Source organism: Dermacentor andersoni, chromosome 6, assembly GCF_023375885.2.
Source record: "Dermacentor andersoni chromosome 6, qqDerAnde1_hic_scaffold, whole genome shotgun sequence".
NCBI lineage: Eukaryota > Metazoa > Arthropoda > Arachnida > Ixodida > Ixodidae > Dermacentor > Dermacentor andersoni.
Window position 1 is genome coordinate 85,961,323 of NC_092819.1, and position 17,903 is coordinate 85,979,225.

The window sequence follows — 17,903 nt, forward strand, 5'->3', positions numbered from 1 at the left end:
AAGTTCCAGCCTCTTCGGCGCAGTACATCGGCCAAGTGAAGATACAAGGTTAGACAATGCATCCTGCGTGAGGGCCACCCGACACGTGTCGTCTGGGTGTGCCGTTTGCCACAAACTGTCGGCACGCGAGAGCGTGCTTGGCGCTGGGACCGTTTCAACCCGCCGGTACAAAAATACACGCTGGCCAAATCGACTGGTGCTCTTCGTAGGCAACGAAATTCGCCAGACGCCGATAATTTCATGAACAAGAGAGTAATGAGCAAGAACGCGCCAACAGGTGCGCAAACATTTCGATTACTTTCGCGGCAGTTCCGGACGACGTTCACACGATGACAGCTCGGCAAAGTTGGGGCGGAGCTTTATCAGTGACCTCGCGCGTATTTTTTCCCGCACATAGAGCTCGGAACGAAAAAATAAATAATTTGTGAGTGACAAACCATTCTGAAACAACCTAATCAAATGCTAGAAATATTCTTCCACCAAGGGGCGATGGCGAGGCGCCGTCCGACCGTTGTATTCTCATATGCACTGTCGTGGGCTCTATAAGCTATAAGCCGGCAAGTATGGCGCCGTGCTTACCCTGGGATGCGCGCGCCGCTGTGCAAACACGCGAAGCCTAGCAGCCACGAAGCTCTGCAAGATTGATGAACGCGGAGTACAAGAAGGACTCGAGCCAGGTGCAGAGGAAAACGCGCCGCGTTCAGTCACGATGGTCCGGGCAATGAGGTTGGTCCTGTTGGCTTTGGTCATCGCCGTCGCATCTTGCAAGAATGACCTGGGTAAGACGTTGTCTTGATAAAACTGCTGCATATGTGGTTACGCTCCAACGATATTGATCATTTGCCCGACGGTCTCGGAGGAAAAACAAGGAAAGAGCTGGGGTTTCTTTTCCTGAACGTTTCTTAGAGTGTTCCAACAGCGTTTTCCTACTTCGTTGCCTCTCCTCTTTACCTCTTTACATTTCTCACAACTGAAAACGATAAATTGTTGTTTACTGCCGAGGCCTGCTAAATATAGCCATGGCCGACCGTCCGACTGTCCATCGTCGGAAAGTTTAGGCCTATATAAGGATCAGATGGTCCCAATTATATCCGCGAAATACTAATCTTATCCGACGTACTCCGCCAGACTTAAAGATTTGTAACAGCCCACGCCGAGGGTTGGGCGCGTGGCTGGTGCTCTGAAGGTTTCCTTTTTCCACGTGCGAACGGCTACCCCACCTAGGCCGATTTCCACAGTGGTTTGAGCATAGTTTCACATATTTTCACACGCGCATGGAGTACGAGCGGCTGCACCTAAAATCACTGTGAGTGGCATACACAGTTACAAGCACACCAGCGGCACGAATAAGATGAGCCATTATCTCTTTTTATTCGCCTTCTCTGCTATCTTCTTTTTTTTTTTCACAATCATTCTTCGCCAAGCAACCAAACCACCCACAGCGCGTCATTGCACCTGCGCCGACAACACTGAGGTATAAAACCATAGCGGTCAAACCGCACACGTTACTAATCTCGATAGTCGAAGTATCGTTGCCTCAAGTTCAAGCCCACATTTGCGAGGTAGCGAGAACTATACAATGCTATGGAGACCAGAGTTATAACACACTGTGGTGCCGGAAGACCTTGCCCGCTTGAGCGGGGCAAACTGTGAAATGGCTTGATCCAACCCTTGATCCCTGACTCCGTAGGTCTTTTCTGTGTGCGCAGAATTCCGGCTGCAGCTCATTTACGAGGCGGTCGACAGCGCATTGGACAAACCGCAAGTGAACCGGCTCGTGCTTTCGGTTATGCGAATGTTGAACGTCGATTCTAAGGTACGCAGAGAGCAGTGCACGGAAATGTGGCTAATTGAGTTCGAATGTGAGCCCAAATAAGTTCCGCTAAGTTCGTTAATCATATTAGGCGCAACCTATTTAACTTTGATTTCGTCTCTGCTTAATTTTGTTTCTTTTTGTTGTTGCTGAAGAGCTACAGGTGCAGTTAATTAAGGCTAAAGAGGTGGACTCCATCACTACAAGATGGCCAGCCCCACTGCTTCTGTCGCTGCAACGGCGAAGGCACGTCTTTTGTGGCTAGTGTCGCAGCACTGACGGAAGCTGAACGAGATAACAAACCGTAACAACAGTGACGGCGATTAATTATCGCATATCAACATTTATCCTTTACCTCTACAGCTGTGAAATAAAACGAGGGAAATTGAAAGATGTAATAGGTATGAAAAAATATTGCGTATGTTTTTATTATTTCTAAGTAGTAACTAAATGAGAAGTAGTCGTTCCTACTTTTGAGCAAGGATTGTACGAGTCTATCATTTTCATTTCTTTTTGTTTATTTCATCTCAATGAAGGAAAGCAGTGAGAAAAATCGGGAATATGGCAGCTGCGCGTTGTGTAAACAATCAGCTTAGATGTTTGGTCACCGGAAAGCAAAAAAAAGAAAAGCACAAAAGCGAAAAACATTTATAAACGCCGCAGGCGAACACGTATCTACTACGTCTATTCGCAAATAATGAAAGCAGTGCACGAGGAATTCAAGTGCTGAAGCTGGTGGGAGGAGATTTAAACCTCTACGTCAAGCCTTTGCTCGTGTTACTCTACGTCTCATTTCGTATATGTTAACTTCTACGTGCCTTTTGTCGTTTTTTAGGTAATGTAGTATAAGCGCAATACGACCGTATCGTCCACAAAGCAGCAAGTTCAGATAAACGCGTTCCTGAAATGGCAGTTATTGACTATGGCACGCTAGAAGAAAAAAAACGCTTTAGTATAGCTTTTGCCTCATTGCGTACGTGTCTGAAGCACCGAAAGCTATTCACTTTAGCTGCCATGTTTTCTGACGTAAAAGCGAATAAAGCAGTCCGCCACACGAGGTGTGTCTTCTCTCTTTCACATTTACTCGCAGGACACGGCGATTATGGATGAGTGCTACTCCAAAGGAAACATAGATATACACACGGTAAGGCAATAGCAATGTAGCAGCAGCTTTACATTGCTCTCGCAGCATATTTTTGCATTTGCCTGTTAAAATTTACGCTTGATTTCCTTCCCGATTCCATAACTTCTTAGGCATGCACTTGTGATTCGAGCTTGTACCTTTGTATTGTCACCTTACGAAGGACTGAAACAGCCCGTCGATTCCATAAATCTTAGTATATATTGTGCGCTGATTTTACAAACTAACTGTTGGGTTATTAGATTTAAAAAAAATGTGCATAACAATAAAGAGATCTTGCAGTGTTCCCAAGAAATTTGCTTCATGTTGGCTGTCCGGTCTTGTGTATGCTAGTTCTTGCCACTGGGTTGCGCCCTGGGCGCTCACTTTTCTTTGTTTATTTTTTTTTAAATTTTAAACAATCAAGCATTTTGTCAACAACACGTTCTATTTAGGTTTAGGGACCAGTGGGCCTATCATTCAAAGTAAAACATGACAACCATATCAGAAATCCCACTTTCACTTCTAGACTGACTTATTTTTTAACTGCTGTTGCGCTGTTGTGGTTGCTCTACAACCTGACGAAACCAGGGGGCAATCAGAACGCCGAGCGAAACCAGGTTAATCGACAACTCCAAGCGCAGGGACACTGAATGTGAATAATAAGTTCGGTGGGTAATTTTCTCTCCCAATGTTATCAGTGCGTAACCTGAAATTCACAACCTGTTTTTAATCCCCCATCGGGTTAAAGCTCGAGCACGTATTCCGCTGCGGCGACATTCTCGCTAAAAATATCCACGTCACCATTTGCCCAAATGCTAGTATTTCATCTTTATGCTTCCATACCCACGGATCCTTCTTCTTTTTACCTAAAAATTTTTTTGTAGTTATATGTTCTTCATTAGTATTATTGCAGTGCTACTCATGTTAATTTGAGCTGACGTAGTCTGGTAAACTGCATTACTTATGGTACGAGCAAACTTTCATGGCAAGAGAACTTAACAGAGATGAAGCTAGTTTCTTTGGCCTGGTGCACAGGCTAAACACTTTGATTTTGCCACTTTAAGCACATGTATAAATCCTTGCCGCTAGTGTGTGGTAACTTCACACTAATTTCTCTTTTATCTTTTTGTCAGATGAGAGTGTGCTATACCGACACAACTGGAATCGTGAGTATAAAAAAATATTATAAGCTTATCGTTAAAACCTATAAGCTTTCCCTATAGCGTTCAAAGGCGGGCAGTGTACTTGACCTGCGAAAAAATGGCGCCATTTCATTAACCTCGCACAGTGACTATCGCAACATCCTTGGTATAGAGTAGAACTTGTTGCGCTCAATCTGTCGTTTCGTACTCTTCCTTCCCAAGTCTTCTTTTCTTTCCTTTTTTGGCGCAACAATGTATTCATTTCATTCTTGGTATACTGCTAGTACAATTATTTCATTCACCTGTGCAACGCCGGCATGTTTGGGGGGGTATCGGAGCACCTACCATGCCCTACCTGTATAGTAAGGCTGCTACGTTTCCAGGCTGGGAACTTGAATCCAATTCATATGCTAAACTGCTGTGTACTTATGTACAGGAGGCCGAGACCCCGTCAGGCGTTGTCCGCCTTTTGTATCGGCCTCCTCTTAGACTATGCCTATGACAAAAAAAAAACATGAAGAAAAAAAATTGCCGTGGCATTTTGGCGTAACGGGGACTTTACTAGCATCACCACAAATTACGCACCCTCTCCTTGTATTCTGGTTGCTATTCAAAGCTTAAGTCCACTCACTTCTCTCGGGCACGTTTACCTAATGATTGTCGTGAACTTGTAGGTAACTTCAATTCAGTTTTCAATTCAAGTTAATTCCATTTTTCAAATATATTTTTCAAATTCAGATGTTCAGTTTTTTTTCTGTGTGTGGCTTGTCATCCCAGAACCACAGAGACGACAATAGGACATGCCTGCCAACCGCATGCCGGCATATGTTGTGCTTTTTATAAGCCTAAAGACGTTTTAGCTTTCTTGGTGCTAATTTTTGTTTTTACTGTAGTCGACAGCTCGTTCTATTAGTGCCACGATCGTTCCTAATCAAGCCAAATTTTGTCAATTCCTCGACATAGTAAGTAGTGAATTGTTGATTCTCATGTTGGAACTACAAAATGTGCTGTCGCTCGGGCGCACAGTACGCTCCGTTCTCATATGGGACATCGATTCATTAGACATGCCGGTGTAAATGAAACAATGCCTCAACTTCATAATGAAAAATGTGTTGGCGCGATGCGTTACAGATGTACGTATAACCATACGTTATTTTTCTTGTCGTCATATAAATATTGAGCTGTAATCTCTGCTAGAATACTATTAGCTGTTTATTATTAAATTACAGACATTCATACAACAACGATCGGCGCGTTGCGAACGTTAAATGTGATATCTTTGGTGGTTGCTTCTGCCGGAGCACCTCCGTTGAATACGTTTAGCTTAACGTAGGGGAAGGCACACGTCAAGAAGACATTAAAATACGGGCCGCCATCTGGTCGCCAAATGTGTCCAATCCAAGACAACCCATTAGCGCATCCGGCCGTTCCTATGCCGGCACTTCTCGTTAGGCTTCCGGACGCCGAAAAATCGCCGAATGATCTCAGAAGTTAGACGCGTTATGCCCCCATAGCTAGCATTTCATGGGAGCTTAAAGGAAACGAAAGCTTATTTCAACACTGGCGATCTACTAGCGAGAGCGGTCGATATCACGGCAAATTTAACCAATGCACAAGCCAGAGGGGCCGCCACCTCTCGCAACGCTGTGTTCAGCACAACCTAAACATTACGGACGTTTTCACTCGCCGAATAACGCGCGTTAACATAGCGCACGCAAAGCACGAAACCCAATGAGATAGAGAGCGTGCACAGACAAAGCTATTAAAGCGAATAGCTTTCTTGGGCTGTGCTTGTCTCCCTTTCTTTCAATCTCCCCCTTCCACTCTGCTTCTCTTTTTATCCCTCTTAACCCTTCCCCCTGCCCAGGGTAGCCAACCGGAACTACCTCTGGTTAATCTCCCTGCCTTTCTCTGCATTATTCTCTCTCTCTCTCTCTCTCTTCGGTCGTTTTCGTGATAAGTAATATTGTGGTTGGACTTTGGCGAAGAAAAGTGGGGAAACGCAACGTGGGAAAGGGCAACCGACTTTGCGACAACCGAGTTGCGAAGAGGGGTGGGAGGAGTGGGGAGGGACTGTCACGCGTCAGCTCTCACGAAACTGAGTTGCGGGGTGGGGTGGGAAAAAGGGGGCACTATACTGTCTCCCGTTAGTTCCCTCACTCGTTCGTCGCGGGAAGGTGAGGAAAAGCGAGCGTGCTCTCGAGCAAGCGAGTAGCCGGGAGGGGCAAAGTAAGCCATTTGCCTCCTCCCCAGTCACCCCCTTTCAAACGCGGGCGCTGTCGGCTGCTCACTGTAGAAAAAGCAAAAAACTATTGAGGCTAAGTTTTCTTTGGAAATAGCGGCCTCGTAAGTGGGCATTCTTACTGCGTATTCCCTGCTTAGGCCGCGAAGATTGTCTTTCGCGTCTCGACACTACATGCTGCAGCAGATGTCGCTCGGCCGGCAGCACTAAGCAATACGGTTCTTCTCGGTGCGAGCCGTCTGCGAGACGCGCCTTTCGCGCCTGCTTTGAAAAGGAAGCGGTCGCCGGGCGGTAGAAAACAAGTTTTGGCTTCCATGTTTCCATGTTTGCTGAAGCCGTCTAACCCTAACCACCTTTGAAAACAGAAAATCAGCTTTGCATTTTACAATTTACTGGTCTGCAATCAGCGTTGCCATTTTAGCAATTTTCTCGCTAGGTGTGGTGACATTCCCGCGTGTTTAGCGACAAAGTTTTCTATTTAGCGACCGGCGTCCTTTTTTGGCGACATTAATGAACAATTGGCGACATGTTAGCGACTTTGAAGTTAGGAAAGACGCTTCAAAAATGACTTTCTAGAATCCACTTCACTATTCATAGGCTACATGTAAGCGACCGAAGCTCGCTGTACGACTCAGGCTCCGCGACCGTGATGAAGCCATGTTTGCCTTCACATTGGTAATCTTCACGCTGTAATTGGGCTTCGCAGTACAGTCGTCAGTCTTAAGCTTCACATTGTTCTCACAAAGCTGGTTTTCTTGTTCTTAACAAAACCGATTTGAATTGGTTGAAACGCTGCGGGTTCTGCTGCATCCCAAAATGAATTCGATTGGTGCGCGTTCGCAAGCGTAGCTGTAAATTATTTTTCGAGAACCAATTAGAGGAAATTTTTTGCTCAAATTAAGAACAGAACACGTGAATAAGACAGATCCACTATAGAAACGCGTATAGAAAGGCGTTTTGGGTATTGGAGCGGCTGAGCTCGTTCACGTGAATCCGTACAAATTGTCTCCGCTTTTTACAGCTTTCAGTCCAATCAATACTTCACGGTGGCTTTCAGCTAGATCGAGGGCGGAAGCTTAGTATCTGACCTGCATAAAGCTCGGCTAATTGTCATCCTCGTGTTAACAACATGCGGTGAAGAATTAAATCCTCCTTTCTCAAACGTCGAGAACCAGAAAAGATTCTGGTATAATGAGACTGTGTGGTGCATCGCGAAGTGGGATAGTGGACACATGAAACAACGAGCAGAAGCGCTTACGGCATACTAAGGTCCAAGGCCCAGCGTCTGGCGAACAAAGTCCGGAAGGGTGACGCCCCCGCAGATGTGAACTGCTCCGTCGTATCGTGGCCTTGAAGGGCACAATGCACGCAGCCGCCGCAGTTTATTTTTCTAAAGGTGGCCTGTGGAGTGATCCATGTGCTCACGATAACCATACCATCTCCTTTTCCTTGTTGCATTTGTAATCTTATAATTGGAATGATGAGTTTAGGCTATCATCATCCATTATGCTCAAATATAATAGATGCCAAAATAGATTTAGAAAAGGTTATTTTACATATACTAAGCTGATTGAAGCCCGTTCACGATTTTAGCAGTAGCAACTGATGCTGGTAACCAAAGTAACATAATTCTTATATATTCCAGCAAAGCATTCGACAATGTTTGCGACTAAAAGTTACTTTCTAAATTAAATGAAGTCCTCAAAAATACACTATTGATAATTTGGTTGTCATCCTGCCTAAGAAAGCGGCAGCGACATGTTGTTTACAAAGACCGCTCTTCAGAACGACTTCAGTAGACTCTGTCGTCCCGCAGGGATCCGTGTTTGGGCCACTTTCAATTCTCATATTCAGTAATAAGATGCTAACATATATTTTGGGTAAAAGAAAATTGTACGCGGGTGACTGTGCTACTTACGTAGAGTACAAAAGTGCTTCAGACCGACACAAGCTGAATCAGGATTTTCAAAAATTTTTTGAATGAATCCACATTCCGCCAAACAGAAATCAAGTTGAAAAAAGTGCTTTTATGACTATTACTTTGAAACTAAAAGCTTTAGCTATGGTGGAAATAATCTGCTTCTTGCTGAATCAACTCACTTTAAATTCATGGGGCATTGCATCAATACCATCTTTCATTCATCAAAGCACATTGACCACGTTAAAGCTAACCCAAAGTGGAAACATTTATTTCTACGAAGAGCTTGAAAATGATGAAATCCTGGTGTTCGGTTGCTAGCGCATACAATTTCTATCTTATCACTAGTAGACTATTCTTCTATATTCTAGGACCCTTTTACTAAAATTGACATTGACGAAACAGAAAAAATATCCACCAACAAGAAAAAAAAAAAGAGAGACCGTCCGCTTTACAAATAGATAACAGTTCTGGGTGCTCTTCTGCAACGACTATGTTGGCTAAGCCTAGTTTATCTACAATTTTCCACGAAATCGATGTTCTCGTATTATTATATTTACCTACTAATTAATTGGCACTACAACAGCGACACATCGAAAGTAATCTCTCTGTCATCAGGATGTGCCACGAGACAAAGGCATATTTTCCCTTTAAATGCCTTTCGCGGATGCGAAAAGGCGTTACGAAAAGGAGTGCTCAAAGTGCTACTTTGTTCCGAGAGCTGTTTACGAGTGGAACAGTTAAACTAATGATAAATTCCTTCAACCAAGTGTTTACTCTTTTGTTTTAAAACGAGGGTCCTGAAATCGTCTTCTTTCTACTTTTGTATGCAATGATTGTATCTGTATATGTTACATATTTAGAAGTTTTGCGAGATAGAACACCGTTCACCTTGAAGAAGATCTTGGGACCATGGCCTCGCATATCGCAGCTACAAAAGGCCACAAAAGCTCTGCTGCGATATTTGAAGGCAACTGGATTGAGTCAGCGCCTGTGATCCGAACTGAGTGACCGAACGATATACCCAGTAGACTTTCTCTTCTTCTTTTCATCTTTCCGTCCCCTTTTCCCTTTCCCCAGTGTAGGGTAGCCAACCGGGCTCAGTCCTGGTTAACCTTCCTACCTTTCCTTTATCATTTGCTCTCTCTTGCCATCATTCCTTACATTGTTTGGTTAACTTCTTCTTTTTTATTTTCCTGTGTCCTAACTTGTTCATGTGCAACTGTTGATTGGACCAGTTAACTATCGTAATTGTTTTCATGGAAATCAGCTTTCAAGCTTAGCTTTCTGTAACGTTCATAAAACTTACTCAGCACTCATTCGTATGGCTGACAGTCCTGCATGTGATGTCTGCGCCTGCGAGGAGAGGAGGAGGAGGAGGAGGAGGAGGAGGGTGACTGTCCTCAGTTCGAAGCACAAAAACAATCTATGACCAACGCATTCAGGAACTAGGGGATCGTCTACTCAGTAAACAGACAATATTAGAAGACCGCCCCCACCGATCATCGGCTCAGAAGGCACAAAGGCTTCTGGCTTGTGCGAGCGACTTTGACTCTGTAGTGCTGTGCGTGGACGTCTCTCTACCCCACCTCTCCCTTTCTCTCCCTTTTTTCTATTACCCTGCACCCGTTCCCCAGCGTAGGGTAGCCAACCGGACTCTTGACTGGTTAACACCCCTGCCTTCCTTTGATCTGTCTCTCTCTCATAGCCCTAATGCTGGTATAGATCATATGCTAACCTGTTTCACTCGCTCGCGAATTTGCAGTCCGTTAATGGTGTGTGCAACAAGGAAGGCATCGAGAAATACGTCAGCAGCCGCATGGGTCACATTCCTGAATTCTTCCGTGAGCTTACCATGGACCTGGTCGGCTGCAGCTGCTTCAAGAAGGCGAGTTTGATGCCCTATAGTGTTCCCAATAGCTTAAAATCGACTGAATTGAAATTTATTCGCAAACTTTGTGGGGATAGACGGCGGAAATGCTGCCGAGATAGCTTCAGTATTACTGGCCACGTCCTAGAAGAGTTACCCTGAAAGAACTTCAGGTGTTCTAGCAAGATCCTGGTTACCTCACGGAGAAAATATGAGACAACTTCGAGTGTTTTGGCAACATCCAGACCATTCTGCAGAAAAAAATAGGTTGAAGCAAATTCATCTGTCCTGGAAACATCCAGGCCACCTCGCAGAAAAGAATGTTGACGCAACTTTTGTGTGTCCTGGCAACATTCTCGACATTTCACAGCAAGAAAAGAAAAAGAAACGTTGAGATTTCAGGTGTCCCAGCAAGATGCAGCAAAAAGTCAGTTTTGTCCTAGATCAAAAAGAAATCCTGCACAGTACGAAATTCAGGGGTAGTTTTTCATTAAAAAATTTCCCTGTGCCCATCCTTCGACAGAACTGCACTGGCTGTCGCGCAGCGAAAGTTTAGAGAAAGAGGGTTAATTAGGGGTTTTGGAAATGATTAATATATGTTCCTCAACCCTTTTAAGGCGTTGTAAGAAGCACTTACTTTCTTTACCGGAGTTCCGAGAGATCTAAGCGTGGCACCAGGATTCAACTTGCATAAGGATTGGGCCATGATGTGGTTTCTATACGATTAAAAGACGAATCGTAGAAGGGTTGCCTCATGTCCTGGAACAAAAAAAGGGGAATAGGAGGCGTTTTATCGGTGCTGTTCGGGCAAATATTAAATAGTGTGAAGTATTTACAAGCTCAACAAGAACGAAATTATATTCTATTGCTCGAAAGCGCCATGTAAGCATCATACGCAATGTCTTCCACTGTGTTGTGAGATTTTAATGTGATCCCGACTTCACATATGAGTGAAATGGAAGGTGTATGTTGTAGACCTTATGTCAATCATGTCTAACTTGTGTGGGATAATTACTGCTTTGCAGTAAATTACTTGTATAGACACCCCGAAGCATTACACGGGCATTTTTCGAACATCGTGGATCCTTTTCCAGCATTTCTGGGATAAATAATGAAGGCACCCCGTTTGTACAGAAATAGGGGCAATGTCATATCGAACGTGCGCGCGAAATTCAAAGTGTGTTTGCTTATTACCGCCTTTGCAGTAAGTATTTATTGCTACTCTAGAAAGGGTCATCTAAGTTCAGTACGCACGCGAATGTGACAATATTAATTTACAGATAATTAATAAACATTCTTGAGTTTTACCTGCCGCACCCACCATATTGTTATGAGGCACACCGTAGGGCGGTATTCCGGATTAATTTTGACTACCTGGGGTTACTTAACGTGCACCTGCATCTAAGTGCCCCGAGCGTATTTGCATTTCGCCTAAATAGAAATGCGGTCGCCGCATACGGGATCGAACCGGCGACCTTGAGCTCAGCAGCGCGACGCCATAGCCACTAGGCTGCCGCGGTGGATTTTCCAGCCAATAGGGACAACGTTATGGGTCATAAGCGATAAACGTTGTGCTTTAAATACTGCTACTAGAAAATTACTAATACTATACAGCTTCACAAAACACAGCTTTGTTGGAAATTCAACTGCGATGCAGCTGAGGTCGCACAAGAGTGGCTGTGTTCTTTCCTATGTTTTTTCACTGCCTCGTGACAACAACAAAAGTTACCCTCGGCGAAGTTTGCAAAGTCTACAGTGTTTTTACCGTCTCATTGCCTTTGTTCCTCAGATGGAAGAGTGGGTCCAGTGTTCAAGCGCAGCCGTGTTCAGGGTGAGCATCGAAAATTGCACTTGTCACGGGATGACTTCGACAATTTGCGCATTCGCTTGTGTAGGACCACTATACCAATCGCCAGCTACGTGTTTAACAATTACCAGCACCAAGAAACAACCTTAATTCTATCTTATAAAGAAGCTGTACCAACTGCAAGCATGTGCAAGTACTTCATTTTTACTCGCTTCGTTGGCAACAAGGCGAGTGAAAGAAGCACGTTCTTGACCAGAAAAATTGAGGGACGCTTAAGCTTCGCCTTCAAGAGTGGAACGCTATAGCGTTATCGCACCCCGTTCGCACCGCCCACTCATTCGCTCGCCATGCTCTTGACGAGACAAAGGGGAGAAACGGGCGAGTGGCGCGCCACCTGTCGGGGCAGCGCCGTACATCGCGAGGAGGGGGTCTTCTGTGTTTGCCGCAAGATGGCTAGATGGCTCTGCGTGTGCGCCGAGCGCAGAAGAAATGTAGCGGAAACGTACTTCGCTACTAGTTTAACTGCGACTTCTGTAATGTACATGCTCATAATTACCGATATACACCGCAGTATAACTTCCTACGGCACGTTTCTAAGGCAACACCCCATTCACTAGAGGCGGTTTTGTCGCGCTTTGAACAACCGAACTCATAGCTGATGCTAGAAGCGTGCAGGAAGTCGTCAGTGTTGCTAAGGTGTTCTGCACAGCAACTGGTAGCGTGATTAGTTGGCCCAAATGCCTTGGATTTTGGCATGGCAACTGGCAGAGCACACCCGAGGTGTACTGTAATATGATTTGGACTGTCTCCCCCGGAAAGTACCTCGGTGTCCCGCTAAATAACTACCTCAATGCTGATGAATATTGGTCTGAGGAAAATAAACGCGTCAAAAATGCTACCGATAAATGGGGTGGCCATAACTTTTCAATGTTCGCAAGAGCTTCCGTTTGTAATATGTTCTTAATTGCAAAAGTGTTCTACGTGTTGCAAGTGATGGCCATGGCAAGAACTTCGGTTCAAAAAATCCACCGAGTGTTTGCGACCTTTATTTGGGGATCGCAATGGGAGCGCACAAGCCGGTGCAATTTGTTTCACAAGGTGAAAAATGGTGGGCTAGGGCTCTCACACCTGTTTTTCAAGCAGCTGGTAAGCAGATTCTTCTTTGTGCGGGAACAAACTGATGTGTTTTTGAGAACTGTGATCCAAGCACGATTGCATGATTATCTATCTGACTTTGTCGTGTCATCTGTTTCTTTCGGAGCTGGACCGCTCAGTCCTTATTTGCGTGAAGTGGTTACTTCTGTACGCCTGCTCAAGGCAAGGCTCTCATATGAATACTTGTGTGATGTCACGAAAAAGCGTTTGTATTCTGATATTCTCGATGTATTTTTACCATTACCGGTTTACCGAGCTGCCTACAGGCTAGGTCCTGAGCGCGATGTGCTAAAGCGCGTTAAAAAAATGCCAGTGAGACCCTCTGCTAAAACGTTCTTTTTTCAATTACATACCGACACTCTCCCTGTAAAGCTATGGTTACAAAGCAAAGGTCTTTTTGTACCTTGGTCGGTAAACTGCTTAATCTGTAATAAGCCAGAATCAATCGAGCATATTTTTATTGACTGCCATGACGCCGTTTTTCTGTGGGACGTCCTACAAAGAACACTTAAAAAAGAACTGCCTGATAAGCCCTTTTGGAATCCAGTTTCTTCCACGTGCTGAAACAGGGGAAGCGCCGAGTGATATGCTAATGCTGCTTTGCATGCACAGCGTGTGGAAGACCAGAATGGACATCAGGCATTGTCATATACAGGCTCACTCAGCAAGACACTATTTTGTTGAGAGCATTATATACACACGCGACTTGTTCAGAGAACTATGTGAACCCCCGGAATGGCGTCCTGTACTAGACCAATTGGCTTCTGTGAAGCCCTTTTGAACACCTTACAGTGGCCGAGCTGCGGCTGGTGTTTTTAGAATATGTACATGTCGTGTATTTGATCTTCTTGTTTGCGTTTGTGAAAAGGCAATAAAGAAAAAAAAAAAGAAAAACTCATAGCTGAGTGGTAGCGTCTCCGTCTCACACTCCGGAGACCCAGGTTCGATTCCCACCCAGCCCATCTTGCATGTTGTTTTTATTTATGAATTGCCTTCCGGGATTTTTTGCTCACGGTCAACGCCACTGACGCCGACGACACCGGCTTTTCTGCGACACGAGCTCCTTAACGCTATCGCGTTAATAGAGCGACCACAATGCATTGTGCTATCCCCAGACTATTACTCGCGAAGCAATCGCACATACTATAAATTTTGTAGAAGGTAACAGCCTATAGGTAAATAGAGTGGGCCTGCACCACTGCAAAAGTGATGGTAGACTATGATTAACGTGGCAAGACAAATTCCAAGTTTCACAGCAACCCACCTTGCCCAGGAAAATGCATGCGACAGAAAAACGCCAACATAATGTGCATCGACCAATAACTGCATTATATTTACGCATGTATTAACTCTCGAGTAGCAGTATTGTTCAAAGGTCACTAAATGCTACATCTGGTCGCTGCACATTGTGTTTCTCCGTGAAGTGCGTGAAAGAAAATATGTCAAAACGGCGTATCGTAAAAAATGTATTCTAATGCTAGACGCCTGTTTCCAAGCTCCCAAGAGTTCTCGTTATGGTTCGTTTGATAACACCGAAAGCTTCTGCGTCAGTAGAACTTCCAAGTTCTCGGCTGTTAGAAAGATAACTTTTCTCCCCCCGCTCATGTCATGGCTCAGTGCCTTTCGCTTGCTCAAAAGCGGTAGTCGTTCTGCAGACCATCGCTTATAGTACGACTGTTAGTTTGAAGCAGCAAAGATCACGATGTTTGAAAATGTTTCTTCAAACGTTTGGCTTATGCAATGCACCACAAATGCAATGTGTGTGAAAATGTTTATTAGTGAAAGAAGCTGGTTCCTTCAGTAAGAAGAAAACGAGAAAGTGTCTCGCTTATATGGCGCCATGGCTTTGTCCCATAAGTGTGAGCTTTGCTTCCTTGTGAAACGTTAAACTATTTTTGTGCGCGTCTATTTTTCCTCTTCGCTATTTTCCATTAACAGTAGCTTTACAGGTTATTTGGTGATATTATTTTTCGTCGCGTGACTTCATAAATACGCCAAGAGTCTACAGCCAGTTTAGGATTGTTGCTGTATGTATACCTGTATGTATAGTATTTCCGAAACGCTTGGGTAAAACAGAAAGACTAAAACTTGTTTTCTTTTTTTTTTTTGTGCAGTCATAAAAGGACTGATCATATGCGGCAAAGTACGCTTTAGCTTAATATTGTAATTTTTAGTTTGAGAAAAAAAAAACGCCATGAAAAACACGCTGAGCTTCGGTGAGTTGCCCCAAGCAGGCCGTCTGACAAGTCGATGGGTGGGCCTGTATTTATCGAGGAAAATATTGATTCTTTTCTGGCTGGACGATATACTGCCACTCCGGCCTGGTGTCACTTGTTTTCTTCTGAACTCAACAATCATATTAAAATAAAGAAGAATAAAACAAAAGTGCATTAGCGACGATGACTCTTTAGCTGTTAAAGTTTCCTCACATGACACCAGGACGAGTGCTCGCCGGAGGCAGTGTTATTCTTTAATTTATTATTTATTTTTTTGCATAAATAAATTTGCCCTGACGCATTGTTGTATATATATATATATATATATATATATATACAACAATGCGTCAGGGCAAATATATATATATATATATATATATATAGGCGCGGACACAACAGTATACGGCAGGGCGTTCCGTTTAATATTTTCTGTGGAAGAAATGACTCCAGAATGCAGTTATGTGGCACGAATATTCTAAGGATTTCTTGCTATCCATCTTCTGAGTACGTACGTATAAATTTTCAGCAGTGCTTGAGCCGCTGCTGGTCAGCAGGGCTGCCAGCGCAAGGCATGCGGGATATAACAATATTTCGTCAGTGAGCTGTGCAGATATCACGTACTGCGAACATTACTTTTTGTAAGGTTCTGTTTTCGTATTTTGCAGATGCTTCACAAGGCCTGCAAGATGCTGCCCGAAAGAGAATAAAAGTATTCAGCTCCCTTCTCTGACATCCGCATCATTGTGCATTTAGTCTATGAGAAAGAACCCTTAGGTCACTTCAGTGGACCACCAAAAATCAAAGTGTCAAAATGTTCCATATTCTTATGACAAATGAGTAGTTAAATGAGGTTCGTTACTCAGAAGCTACACCGAATCTTCGAAAGATGTTGCAGCGGTGACTCTATTTATTTTGGACACCCGTGCTTTCAAAAACTACACGGATATCTCATGCTCATTTCTTAGAGCGTGAGCTATTATGGGCGCACTCTCCCAGTCACCTTGATGTCCACAAAAGTCGCCGGTATTCACGGGCACACACTAGATTGAGCACCCCCAATGAAGCGGCTCCCCGCGTTGCTCGAGGCCTGACTCACCGAGCATCATCGGAGGAAGAGACTCCGCGGGGTACTGCAAAGGTCTGGGCATGGGAGGATCGTGTGACCAGGTTTCACGACATCACGACACACTACCAGTTACAAGGACGCGTATACCCGTTCCCTCACGCTTGGTTAGACAGGACGCAATCAGTACACTTCAGGCAAATACAAACGGATTCTTACAGAAACCGCAGACTCATGCACGCCATGTATCCAGACATGTACACCACAAACAGATGCACATCGTGTGGCGAGGTTGCCACACTAAATCACATGTTATGAGAGTGTCGGGACTTAACAAACAAGTCGGGCAGTGCCGACCCGTCCGTCTCTTCCAACGCCAGCCTCCGGTCGCGATGGGAGACTGCACTGCTCAGCTCGAACCTGACAGCCCAACTACGGGCCATCCAGCGAGCTGAGGAAGCCGCTTCGAGACAAGGTCTCGGAACCGCGTCGGCGGCGGGTGCCCAGACCCACTAAAAAGACGCCGGACTCAAATCTTGTTTCTTGCTGATTTGAAAATAAAAGTTTACGCTCTCACCACAGAAATTACATTGAATTTTGCGGCAAGGTTCTAAAGAAATAAAAAAATATCTGCAGTGTCTCTCGAGCGTTCAAACTCCGACCAACAGATTGTCAGTCAAGCATCTTTTCCATCAGCCGTTCTGCCTATGCTATAACACTAACCATCTGCGCTTGAAGGGGGAAACGAAGGTGAGATTCTGGAGCATGATGACTAATAGGGCACAGCCAAAATTCAAATAAAAGGGCGCGGCAAAATTCAGAAGTGAGTCTAGATGCGAAATACATATAAGCAGATCTGAGTGCCCAGGGCCACAATGTTTGGGAAGCTCTGTATTAGACCACGGACTTCCCAGAGACCCAGGTTGGTGGGAGAGTGGGTCGGGCGTGGTCAGACAGACGAACAAGCAGGACAATGTACTGCGGACTTGGACATGTTCCCAAAGTATGTTAATCGAGTTAATAGACCACCTTGGATGCAAATGCATTGTATTTACTTCGCCCGCATGCTACTGTTCTATGCAGTGAAAGTAAGTATAGATATATAGGTTGGTATGCTCAAGAAGGAACTGGACTGTAATGCATTTTGTACAGGCCTAAGCTTTCCTTCGCTCACACCCCCTTCCTTATCATGGTGCTTATCTCACCATGCTCACAGCACGCGGGTGGGTAACGTAACCGCGACTGGCAACAAGGCAAGGAGGCGAAACGAAAGTGAAAGGCTTCGTTACAATCCTTTATGAATCACATCTTTTAAACATAGCTTTTCCATGCCTCATGTCTCTCATCGTCCACTTAGTGTTTTAAGTTTTCAGTATACCGCTAAATCGCCGCTTGCGTTATCATCGTTATTGATCCTACCCAATTGTCCAAACTGATCTTGCACACTCCTTATGACTTAATTACCAAGTCGTCACGCACTTGTGGTGGGGCAATGTTTCTTTACAAACGTTTAAAAGAGCGGGAGATTGTTTAAAGCTTTATTTCTTGCGCTGC

General features: G+C 44.6%; 1 protein-coding gene across 1 annotated transcript; it reads left to right on the plus strand.

Annotated features, from left to right (window-relative positions):
• Positions 1-670: 670 nt before the first annotated feature.
• On the plus strand, positions 671-16,011 carry LOC126522522 (uncharacterized). Its single transcript, XM_072288791.1, has 7 exons — positions 671-779; positions 1,710-1,816; positions 2,904-2,957; positions 4,070-4,102; positions 10,004-10,126; positions 11,898-11,939; positions 15,952-16,011. Exons 1-7 carry the CDS (start codon positions 710-712, stop codon positions 15,991-15,993), a joined length of 471 nt encoding a protein of 156 aa, XP_072144892.1. The 5' UTR covers positions 671-709; the 3' UTR covers positions 15,994-16,011.
• Positions 16,012-17,903: the final 1,892 nt, after the last annotated feature.